Raw genomic sequence first — 12,075 nt, 5'->3', positions numbered from 1 at the left:
ATAATTAATGGGAGAGAAACACATTGAGAGGAGGAAAAGGTAATAAATAAAATATCATATTCTAAAAATGATTTAAATGCCCCTCAGAATTTAGATATATTTAATAATAAGTTAAAAATGAGAGTATTTAATAGTAAATTGATAGAGAAAGTAACGATGTAAGCACTACACTATCTTGACTCATCCAACCAGAGACTATCACCTTGGCGATGATATAGACAGAAGAACCCACGCCCCTCCCTTGTGGTTGTTGATAGGAGCATGATCCATTGACCCCTACCCATCAAGATCTTCGGGAGAGCCACACAAGCCAGTCGCAAGGTACATTAATCCCTGACAGCTAGGCCCATCTCTCCTTTTCCTTTTTTGGGTCACCTATCACAAGCGACTTATTGCCCCCAATCAGCCATGATTTTATGAAGGTCCGCCACCAACAAAGAAGTGTACCCACCAACCATCAACATAAATAAGCTCTTGGAGGGCGTAAGGGGTATCCTGACTAATCGTCGACCTCACTCCAATGGTCGCTTAAGTATAAAAGCCAGCTCCCCAAAAGCCTAAAAGGGAAAAGAGTTTTATCATTTTTCATCTCCTAACTAACTTTACCATCGGATGGGTCGAGTCAGGAACATCCCCATTGAAATTGATTACTTGTGCAAGGACCTCAGTGAGACTAAGGCGCACCTCGGGATGACACCATATCTGCCTCTAGCAAACAAGCAATGCCTCGAGATCGCTGTTAGTCAGGTCTGCTCCCCGCACCATCCTCCTCTCGTGACCCCTCGTGAGCCCCTAGGATGATCTTATATCTTCGGGACCGAACCAAGCTGTATCGACTTCACGGTCAATGACATCAAGGCAACAAAAAGGATCAGATTGTGAAACACCAAGTCAAAAGTTCATAAACTTACAGTAAAACTAATAACGGATTATAAACAAACCAGCCAAGGGCAAACAAGTTTTGTTCTCCTTAGCAACCTGAAATTGATGAATCAATTAATTTAAGACCATAAGACACTTTCTTCTTAATTTGCATGATCCATAAAAGAATGGCATGTATTCTCAAGAACATACCAAGTACATACAATCATCATCCCCCCATGACATCGGTACAATGTTACGTCCACACCCCTCAATAAACTCCAAGCATAGTATTGTATTTAGGATTAATGTGATCAGGGTTTTCTGCAAAATACTGGTGGAGTCAATATAATTTTCAGAAAAGAAGAGTTGAGTGGCTTCTTTTAGCCAATCAAAGAAAAATACTTGAGTAGCTTAGTTTAGGCCAATACCTTGTGGTGAACATTGCATTCATCGAAAGCACATCCAACAGGAAATGTGTCACCTGATAATGTATTGTTATTTGTATTAGAATCATATGGGTAATTTTGAGTAGATAAGGTTTATGATGCATACCAACAACAGCCCATTGTGGAAGTTGCCAAAAGCTAGGATGGAGAAGCACCTCCCAAGATCTGATCACCATTAAGACATACCTATTATCAGATCCTGCTCTTATTCTGGAATTCTATCTTATCAAGGAAATGCACATAAGCAATAATATTTCAAAGGCATATATACTCATCAAGGGAGCCAAATGGGGAAGTGGCAAGCAATAATTTGACACAAGCAGTAGAAAGATTGTAACTTCAAGTTTAGCTAACCATAAATTAAGGCTGTCAAGTGGAGCCAATCTTCTTCAGGATAATCCTTCCTAATCGTTTCAGCAGTCTGCAACAAGTGCTCGATCTAGGGTTCGTCGAGATCGGGATCGCTCTCATCGACGAACTCATTGAGCAATTCAATGCACCCCCAAATGCTCATCTCCACCCTATCCAACTTTCCATACTCCTCTCTCATTCTCTTCATCTAAACAACAAAAACACAGCTCGATCAGTACCAAGGCCAACACATGAAAGCAATTGTTATAACCAAACAACAGAACCTAGACATACAAAATCACAGGTTTGGTGAATATGATTCATTCGATAGAACTCTTCCACTGTCTTCTGCCTCTCCGATTCTGCATTGTAATCCCTGCAAACAATCAAATACTATTCAGCATTCTAGTGATTTATAATCCTTGCAAACAGTACAATTCCAAATGTATTCACTATTCATCCTTGTTGTGCAAGAGCCAATAGAACCCAAAGACCTGGAAATCTACAGCAAAGATTCTACATTCTGTACCAAAAAGATGTTCGTTTCTCTAGATTTGGTGAGATTGCACCTGAAAGTATGACCAAATGAATTGGCATCGGGAACCACAAATCCTCCATCCATCAACAACTCCTTTGGGTCGGATGGAATCCACTTGACTTCTCCTGTCACTGCTGCCACCAAAGGAACAGAGCACAACATCAATCAACAAGACCATCCAACACCAGCATACCACAATGGATGAAAACCCTAGCCAGCCAATCCATCAGCAGAAGAACATACCAGGTCGAGGCTGCTCAACGACGAGAGTCATCTTTCCAGCAACGCGACACACGAAATGCAAAGAACTCGAACAGCAAGGGTTGTATTCTGGCCAGGCTTCGCCTGCCGTTGGAACGATGCGAGGCTTGGGGTAGAAAAGAGGGGTATTTGCAGGAAGGAAGGAGGGAGGGAAAAGGCTATCTGTATTTGGATTGGGTGATTAACTCGACGCCCGCGGTCGCGGCGGAAGGATAGCCGCAGGGAAGTGCGTGAACGAGTCCGCGATGGCGAGGGAAGTGTGTATGGTTCGACATCGACAGGTACATTAGAAAGGAGGTGGTTGGATTCAAGGGAGAACGGGCACTGAGTTAAATGGGAGGCGGTTGGAGATGAAGATTGGACGATGACACGGACGAAGACGATGAACGTCTCTGTATGTCGCATATTACTGCATCGAAGATTATAGTAGAATGTGCTAATTACATATTAGCCTTTAGACATCTTTAGCAACATCTCGATCGCTATATTATAATAGAATAGGGCTAATTTAAATTAGAATTTTTATATTTATAAAAAAATATTTTATTTTATTTATCATGACATTGTCAGTTTTATCGACGTAAAATATAACACATGATAACACATGCAGGAATAATACGAAAATAATAAAAAAATTACAATTTCCTAATCACAAGTGAGGTATATGCATCGACATTGCTCTGCAACTACGTTGGTGTCACTCTGCAACTACAAAGAATAAAGGGAGAGAATGGAAAAGATGTCGTAGTTAAGCTTATTGCGGAGGACGTGGGTGATGCCCATCGTGATTTGGTTGCCCATAGTTAACCTGTCGTCCACACTGGCACAAGTCGAGGAATGATCCACCAACCATGTCTTCATCGGTTCGAATCAGCTTGGTTTCGCCCACGTGGCCCTGCATACCTCTCACGGTCGGAAGTCGAATCTCTCACTCTCCAAGGCATTGGCGAGTGAGAAGATGAGCGAGATGATGCTTTTCATACAAACCTTGTTGCATAGCACACAAACCTTGCCCCTCTCGCTTTTGACGAGGGGCAGTATAGACGTTGCTTCCCTTTGCCTTACCTTCCATTGTTGCTCTTTCTCATCTTCCTTCTCCGGCGTCGTTCAGCATCGACGCCACTCTGCATCTACGTTCGTGAGCATTGACGGGAGGTGAGGCATCACCATCGGCGTCGTGTCATTCTGCATTTGTCAGTGGGATGCAAGCCCTTTGCCTCACCTCCCGCGAACATAGTTGCACATCGACACTAATAAAGATGTCTTAATTGGAATGTTGAAATTACTTTGTTGTTTATCATTTTCATGTAATTCCTATACGTGTCACGTGTTACATCTTTGTGACAACATTGATGTAGATGTCTCACATGTTATATCTTTATTACTTATCATTTTCATGTCATTCATATAATTGAAATTACTTTGTTCCTTATCATTTTCATGTTATTTTAAAGTCGACGGTGTTAAAATAAATATGATTAAATAATTCACATTCATAATTATAGGGATTTCAATATAAATTTTTTAAATCTAGAGATCAAATTTTTTTAAATATAATTAAATAGGTTTGATTGAACCGCCGTTGCTTGTGTCTGACTCTTCTATAGATTTCTCAAAACAGCAGGAAGGCCTGTGATCAATTCTAAGAGAACAACCCCAAAAACTATAGTCATCACTTTTCTCGGTCAGCTTGCAACTGAAGAAGTACCTACAAACACAAAAATGCATTGGTATTCTCTCCGATTGCTTAAAATGCTTACAAAATGCAATTGCTAATAAAGTTGGACAATTCATGTGTCCACTTGTGTGGTAGGTTTCCAGAATTCATCACTATCCCTGGTAACTGTAAAACACATGAAACAACTGGTACTTCATCCCACTATCCTTTGCGCAATGGCTATGTTATCTTCTCGGGCTCGTCTCAGCTCTTCTCTCAGACTCAGTTCTTCTAGCCTCGGGAAAGGATATGCCTTTTGTTCTTAGGCTGGAGGGAAAATGGAGACTGGCACGAAGCTTTCGAGCGTGATATGAATTGGAGGAAGAGGAAGAGAAGAAGAAAAGACTCTGAGTTGGAAGAGTTGCCATGATCTCCAATATTGGCTTCTAATGTATACGTAGATCGTTTGAGGAAGTCGAAGCTGTTTGAATCAGTAACGTGGAAGACGAATGTGTCAATGGCACTGACTTTGACTTCAGAATCGTTGAATGGTTCACCTTGGACAGAGATATTAGGCAGAGTCAACATCTGTTCATTCCTGTAAGTTGCACTGCGAGGTACCAAAAAAGTGTGATATAAATGAAAAAAATAATCTCTTTTTGTCGTTGATGTAATCCACAAAAGAATAGTTAGTAGGTTTATACACTCTACCGATTCTATAAGATATGAACAGTCGGTCAGTGCCATCAAAAGAGCTTCCCGGCGAACTCCTTCATGTCTTCATCTTCACACGAATGGGAAGCATACGTCGCGAGGCCTTTGAGATCAGAAAGGCTTCTTCCAAGCTGCAAAGCCGCCTTCATCTCAATTAACTCTCCGTTCTCCCTCTTCTGCACATCCGTCTCCCCCAAGTTGGATTCGATCTCCTCTTGCAACCGCCGGTAGTACCCAGCGCAGTTGCGGAACAGCTCGAACACCATCCCGACCTGTCCACCGTGCTCCAAGGTGTGCACTGCGGTGGCAAGCACGCCTCCGATGACACCGAGAAATGCCGGCATCGGACCGAGAGCCGGTGCGCCTATCAAACCGGAGCCTATTGCAGCCAGGCCGGCGAGAAGAGGTCCTGAGATGGCTAAGGTCTTGTTCATGTTGAGCACCAACTTCCCCAGTGTAATGTACTGCTGCTCATCTTTAGCTTTCAGTACTCTAAGGATCCCTCTCATCTCCTCTTCCAGTTCGTGGCTCCAACCATTGCTTCCTGCCTGCGGTGATTGCTTTGGTTGACTTTTAGGCCACCAACGAGTAGGCTCCACGATCTCGGGGAACTTCTCGAGCATCCCCGGGAGTAGGGGAAGCGGGTAAGCCTTGTCGAGTGCGAGCACCTTCTCCATGACCTCGTGGACGTCTCGCTGGATCGGGGCTCGGAGGGCGAGAGTCGTCTCGATCGATCTCCCGAGCTGCTTCCACAAGCGGGTCGCGTTTCTTTGCTCTTCTGCCAGCTGAGAAGGCTGGATCTTGCTTGTGATCAGCATCATCCCCGTCGCCGCGGTGAACAAGATCACGGACGACAGCTTGAAGGCCAGCAAGTGCGGTGCCGCTTCGCCCACCGGGATGGACGAGATGCCGGCCATCAGCGAGGCAGTGAGAGAGATGGCGTTGATGGAGTTGGTGAAGAGGTGGTTCCAGTCGTTCCTTTGAGCTCCGATGATGGCATGAATCTCCGCTCTATCGGCGACGGCGTCGAGAATCGCGTGAATCTTGGAGACCAAGTGCTCGTCCTCGGAAGCTGTCGTTGGCCGAGGAGGTTGAGTGATGCTGGTGGCTGTGTCATCTTGTCTCAGGCTCAGCCCTCCCAAATTTAGCTTCGGAAGAGAGACGCCCTTGGTTCTCAGATTGGCAGGAACATGGAGACTGGCACGTAGTTTCCGGTGACCCGAAGGGGAGGAAGAGGATGATGAAAAGAAGAGGTTTTGGGCTTGTAGAGTTGCCATGATCACAGATATCCTTGTATTCTGTTGGCTCTGTCAGATCGCTTGCCGAAGAGGCGATGGAGTTAAGCTGCTATATGTATCCGAGTCTTGCAAGGTATTGTAATGAGATGAAGAGGATCGGAGTTATGTGGTCTGTATATATAGTTGTGGTGGGAGGTTGAATAGTTGACCAAGTAAGGCTTTTTGAATCGGTATAATGGAAGAAGGCGTCAATGTCAGTGCGTTGGACTTTCAAATAGTTGAAATGGTAGACTTTGTCGCCATATCGGTAATGAATTATTAGGTGGATTAATTATGTCACCCTGACAGTTTTTATGGGTGATTCAGTCCGATAAATACTGAATTATTTGTCGGATATTGGCTCGGTCAGGTCTTCATTTGGTCATTGGTTGAACCAATGAGTATACAGATTGAATCATATGTTAAAAAATATATAATATGCTAATAATATTATTATTATTTATAATTAATGGGAGAGAAACACATTGAGAGGAGGAAAAGGTAATAAATAATACATCATATTCTAAAAATAATTTAAATACTCCTTAGAATTTAGATATATTTAATTATAAATTGATAGGGAAAGTAATGACATATGCATTACATTATCGATCTATCCAACTAAGGACTATCACTTAGGTGATTATGTAAGCGGAAGAACCCATGCTCTCTTGTGATTGTTGGCGGAAGCATGACTTATTAACCCCTACCCATCAAGATCTTTGGGAGGGTTACACAAGTCGGTCGCAGAGTGCAGTAATCCCCGACAGCATGGCCCATCTATCGTTTAACCTTTTTGAGTCTCCTATTGCAAGTGACATGTCCCCCCTCGTCAATCATGATTTCGGAAAGGCCTGTACGCCCAATGATAAAGGGCATTAATCTTAGGCGACATGGCTCAATTATCTTTTTCTCTCTTTCTAGGTGCCCGACACAGGGAATCATCCTTTGCTCATAAACAAACGGGCTCCAACCCTAACAAATGGCACCCCCATAGCTCTCCTTCGCTAACGCCATTAACAGAGAGGTGTGCTCACTAACCGTCGACATAAATGAGCCCATGGAGGACATAAGAGGCACCTTGACGGTCTCACTTTATCGATCATTAAGGTATAAAAATCAACCCTCCAAAAGCCTTAAAAGAAAGAGAGTTCTATCATTTTTTTTCAACTAACTTTACTACTAGATATGTCAGGTCGAGAACATTCCCTGGCGAGCGCACCTTAGGACGATAAAGCTTTGGATCGCCGTCAGTCGGGTCTACTTTCTGCTCCACCCTACTCTCATGACCCCTCAGCATTCTAGTGATTTATAATCCTGGCAAACAGTACAATTCCAAATGTATTCACTATTCATCCTTGTTGTGCAAGAGCCAGTAGACCCCAAAGACCTGGAAATCTACAGCAAAGATTCTACATTCTGTACCAAAAAGATGTTCGTTTCTCTAGATTTGGTGAGATTGCACCTGAAAGTATGACCAAATGAATTGGCATCGGGAACCACAAATCCTCCATCCATCAACAACTCCTTTAGGTCGAATGGAGTCCTCGACTTCTCCTGTCACTACTGCCACCAAAGGAACAGAGCACAACATCAATCAACAAGACCATCCAACACCAGCATACCACAATGGATGAAAACCCTAGCCAGCCAATCCATCAGCAGAAGATCATATCAGGTCGAGGCCTTCTCAAAGAACTCCAACAGAAAGGGTTGTATTCTGGCCAAGCTTCGCCTGCTGTTGGAACGTTGCGAGGCTTGGGGTAGAAAAGACGGGTATTTACAGGAAGGAAGGAGTGAGGGAAAAGGCTCTCTGTATTTGGATTCGGTGAATAACTCGACGCCAGCGGCCGCGGCGGAAGGATAGCCGCATGGAAGTGCGTCAACGAGTCAGCGATGGCGAGGTAAGTGTGTATGGTTCGACATCGACAGCTACATTTGAAAGGGCGTGGTTGGATTCAGGGGAGAACGGGCACCGAGTTAATGGGAGGCGGTCGGAGATGCAGATTCGACGACGACACGGACGAAGATGATGCACGTCTCTGTACGTCACATATTACTGCATCGAAGATTAGAGTAGAATGTGGCTAATTACATATTAGCGTTTAGACATCTTTAGCAACATATGGATCCCTAGATTATAATAGAATATGGCTAATTTAAATTAAAATCCTTATAATTATAAAAATAAAATATTTACCTTCATAATATCAGTTTTACCGACGGAAGATATAATACATGATAGGAATAACACGAAAACAATAAACACAAATATAATTTCAACATCACAGGTGAAGCATATGTGTCGGTGCTACTCTGTAACCATATCGATACCGCTGCAATTATATGGAGAAAGAAAGAAGATGAAAGAAATGTAGTAGTTAAGCTTGTTGTAGAGGATATGGGTGATGCCTGCCATGGTTTGGTTGCTCATAGTTAGCCCGTCGTCCATGCCGGCATAAGTCGTGGAGTGGTCAACCAATTATATTTTTGTCAATTCGATTCGGCTTGGTTTCGCCCATGTGGCCCTGCATACCTCCCAAAATCGAAAGTCAAAGCTCTCATTCATTGGCACATGAGAAGATGAGTGGGAAGAAGCTTTGTAAGTCATAGCACGGGATCAGCACTGGCTTCACACTCAGCACAAGAACCCATGAGACGGCATGTGGGAGGACAGAGAAGAAGTATACACCTTTTGAAAGAGGTTCTTGTTGTGATCGGCAAAGAAGTAGCAGGTGTCATTAGGACGAAAGAGTAGGCGAGTGCCATCACAAGTGGCGAAAAGCATGACATGAAGACACCCCCAACGCCAATGCCAATAACAACGTTAAAGTAGTCAAAGTCCCTGGTGTCGAGGTTGTCGGACTTGGATCTAAGGGCCTGCTCGAGGTATGGGAGGGCCTTTCCTGGGAGTATCCCTCGCATCACGCCGCCATCGTCTCCATTGTTGCATAGCATACAGACCTTGCCCCTCCGAGGGACGGCATAAATGCTATCTTTTTTTGTCACACATTTCGTTGTCGCTCTCCTTCAACTTCCTTCTCCAGTGTCATTCTGCATCTGCGCAACTCTGCATCTGCGTCCGTTAGCATCGACGGAAGGTGAGGCATCACTATCGACGTCATGTCGCTCTGCATTTGTCAGTGGGATGCAAGGCATTTGCCTCACCTCTTGCCGACGTAGTTGCACAGCGACGCTGATGCAAATGTCTTTACATCTTCTGTCAATAAAGTCGACGGTATTAAAATAAATAGAATTAAATATTTCACTTTCATAATTATAAGGATTTCAAGAAAAAAAATTTACATCTAGGATCAAAATATCAAATAAGTCTAACTATAAAGAGTAATATGTAATTAAAGTGACATGGTTTGCTTTTTTGCTGGTCCTTCAATTAAGTGAGAGGTGTGCAGCTTTGTTGTATGCTCATCTAAAAAAATTTCCAGTAGCTGTTATTCGTCTAAAAACTAGCATCATCGACTATGGGAACAATCAAGTGAAGCATTCATAGGACATTGGAATAGATTCTCCTCACATAAACATCAACACAGGATGAAAAGTATGACAAACCAGATTACAAACCATCCCCTTAGTGATAATAATTAAGATCCAGCCTCCTTAGTAGAATGGAGATCTGCGTCAGCTCAATCACTTGGGGACAATATTGCAAGCTCATCTTGCTGATGGACCGACGTCGTCGGTCATTCCTGAAGGAGGCATATCGATTGAACAGCTGTTGCTTGTGTCGACTCTTCTATGGATTTCTCAATACAGCAGGAAAGCCAGTGATCAATTCTAAGAGAACAACCCCAAAAACTATAGTCATCACTTTTCTCAGTCAGCTTGCAACTGAAGAAGTACCTACAAACACAAAATTGCATTGGTATTCTTTCTGATTGCTTAAAATGCTTACAAAACGAAATTACTAAGGAAGTTGGACTATTCATGTGTCCACTTGTGTGGCAGGTTTCCAGAATTCATCACTATCCCTGATTACTGTAGAACACATGAAACAACTGGTGCTTCATTCCACTATCCTTTGCGCAATGGCTATGTTATCTTCTCGGGCTCGTCTCAGCTCTTCTCTCAGACTCAGTTCTTCTAGCCTCGGGAAAGGATATGCCTTTTGTTCTTAGGCTGGAGGGAAAATGGAGACTGGCACGAAGCTTTCGAGCGTGATATGAATTGGAGGAAGAGGATGAGAAGAAGAAGAGACTCTGAGTTGGAAGAGTTGCCATGATTTCCAATATTGGCTTCTAATGTATATGTAGATCGTTCGAGGAAGTGGACGCTGTTTGAATCAGTAACGTGGAAGACGAATGTGTCAACGGCACTGATTTTGACTTCAGAATCGTTGAATGGTTCACCTTGGACACAGATAATATAGGCAGAGTCAACATCTGTTCATTCCTGTAAGTTGCATTGCGAGGTACCAAAAAAGTTTGATATAAATGAAAAAAAAAATCTCTTTTTGTCGTTGATGTAATCCACAAAAGAATAGTTAGTAGGTTTATACACTCTACTGATTCTATAAGATATCAACAGTCGGTTAGTGCCATCAAAAGAGCTTCCCGGCGAACTCCTTCATGTCTTCATCTTCACACGAAGGAGAAGCATACGTCGCGAGACCTTTGAGATCAGAAAGGCTTCTTCCAAGCTGCAAAGCCGCCTTCATCTCAATTAACTCTCCGTTCTCCCTCTTCTGTACATCCGTCTCCCCCAAGTTGGATTCGATCTCCTCTTGCAACCGCCGGTAGTACCCAGCGCAGTTGCGGAACAGCTCGAACACCATCCCGACCTGTCCACCGTGCTCCAAGGTGTGCACTGCGGTGGCAAGCACGCCTCCGATGACACCGAGAAATGCCGGCATCGGACCGAGAGCCGGTGAGCCTATCAAACCGGAGCTTATTGCAGCCAGGCCGGCGAGAAGAGGCCCTGAGATGGCTAAGGTCTTGTTCATGTTGAGCACCAACTTCCCCAGTGTAATGTACTGCTGCTCATCTTTAGCTTTCAGTGCTCTAAGGATCCCTCTCATCTCCTCTTCCAGTTCGTGGCTCCAACCATTGCTTCCTGCCTGCGGTGATTGCTTTGGTTGACTTTTAGGCCACCAACGAGTAGGCTCCACGATCTCGGGGAACTTCTCGAGCATCCCCGGGAGTAGGGGAAGCGGGTAAGCCTTGTCGAGTGCGAGCACCTTCTCCATGACCTCGTCGACGTCTCGCTGGGTCGGGGCTCGGAGGACGAGAGTCGTCTCGATCGATCTCCCGAGCTGCTTCCACAAGCGGGTCGCGTTTCTTTGCTCTTCTGCCAGCTGAGAAGGCTGGATCTTGCTTGTGATCAGCATCATCCCCGTCGCCGCGGTGAACAAGATCACGGACGACAGCTTGAAGGCCAGCAAGTGCGGTGCCGCTTCGCCCACCGGGATGGACGAGATGCCGGCCATCAGCGGGGCAGTGAGAGAGATGGCGTTGATGGAGTTGGTGAAGAGGTGGTTCCAGTCGTTCCTTTGAGCTCCGATGATGGCATGCATCTCCGCTCTATCGGCGACGGCGTCGAGAATCGCGTGAATCTTGGAGACCAAGTGCTCGTCCTCGGAAGCTGTCGTTGGCCGAGGAGGTTGAGTGAAGCTGGTGGCTGTGTCATCTTGTCTCAGGCTCAGCCCTCCCAAATTCAGCTTCGGAAGAGAGACGCCCTTGGTTCTCAGATTGGCAGGAACATGGAGACTGGCACGTAGTTTCCGGTGACCCGAAGGGGAGGAAGAGGATGATGAAAAGAAGAGGTTTTGGGCTTGTAGAGTTGCCATGATCACAGAGATCCTTGTCTTCTGTTGGCTCTGTCAGATCGCTTGCCGAAGAGGCGATGGAGTTAAGCTGCTATATCAATCTGAGTCTTTCAAGGTATTGTAATGAGATGAAGAGGAGGGGTGTTATGTGGTCTGTATATATAGTTGTGGTGGGAGGTTGAATA

At 44.6% G+C, this 12,075-nt stretch overlaps 2 protein-coding genes and 1 pseudogene across 2 annotated transcripts; all 3 read right to left on the bottom strand.

The window, feature by feature from the left end:
* Positions 1–918: 918 nt before the first annotated feature.
* Positions 919–2,298, bottom strand: LOC135679890 (probable inositol oxygenase; annotated as a pseudogene).
* A 2,565-nt stretch (positions 2,299–4,863) lies between these two features.
* On the bottom strand, positions 4,864–6,108 carry LOC135680120 (probable F-box protein At4g22030). The gene has a single exon (XM_065194106.1). The coding sequence runs from the start codon at positions 6,106–6,108 to the stop codon at positions 4,864–4,866; it is 1,245 nt and encodes a 414-aa protein (XP_065050178.1).
* Positions 6,109–10,666: 4,558 nt separating this feature from the next.
* Positions 10,667–11,911, bottom strand: LOC135680119 (probable F-box protein At4g22030). The gene has a single exon (XM_065194105.1). The coding sequence runs from the start codon at positions 11,909–11,911 to the stop codon at positions 10,667–10,669; it is 1,245 nt and encodes a 414-aa protein (XP_065050177.1).
* Positions 11,912–12,075: the final 164 nt, after the last annotated feature.

Source organism: Musa acuminata, chromosome BXJ1-7 (genome assembly GCF_036884655.1).
Source record: "Musa acuminata AAA Group cultivar baxijiao chromosome BXJ1-7, Cavendish_Baxijiao_AAA, whole genome shotgun sequence".
NCBI lineage: Eukaryota > Viridiplantae > Streptophyta > Magnoliopsida > Zingiberales > Musaceae > Musa > Musa acuminata.
The sequence above is the reverse complement of the archived record's forward strand: the minus strand, read 5'-3'. Positions and strand labels throughout refer to the sequence as shown.

Bases quoted from the DNA above. Each gene is read 5' to 3' on its own strand.
- LOC135680119 (XM_065194105.1), bottom strand. From the start codon at position 11,911: ATGGCAACTCTACAAGCCCAAAACCTCTTCTTTTCATCATCCTCTTCC.
- LOC135680120 (XM_065194106.1), bottom strand. From the start codon at position 6,108: ATGGCAACTCTACAAGCCCAAAACCTCTTCTTTTCATCATCCTCTTCC.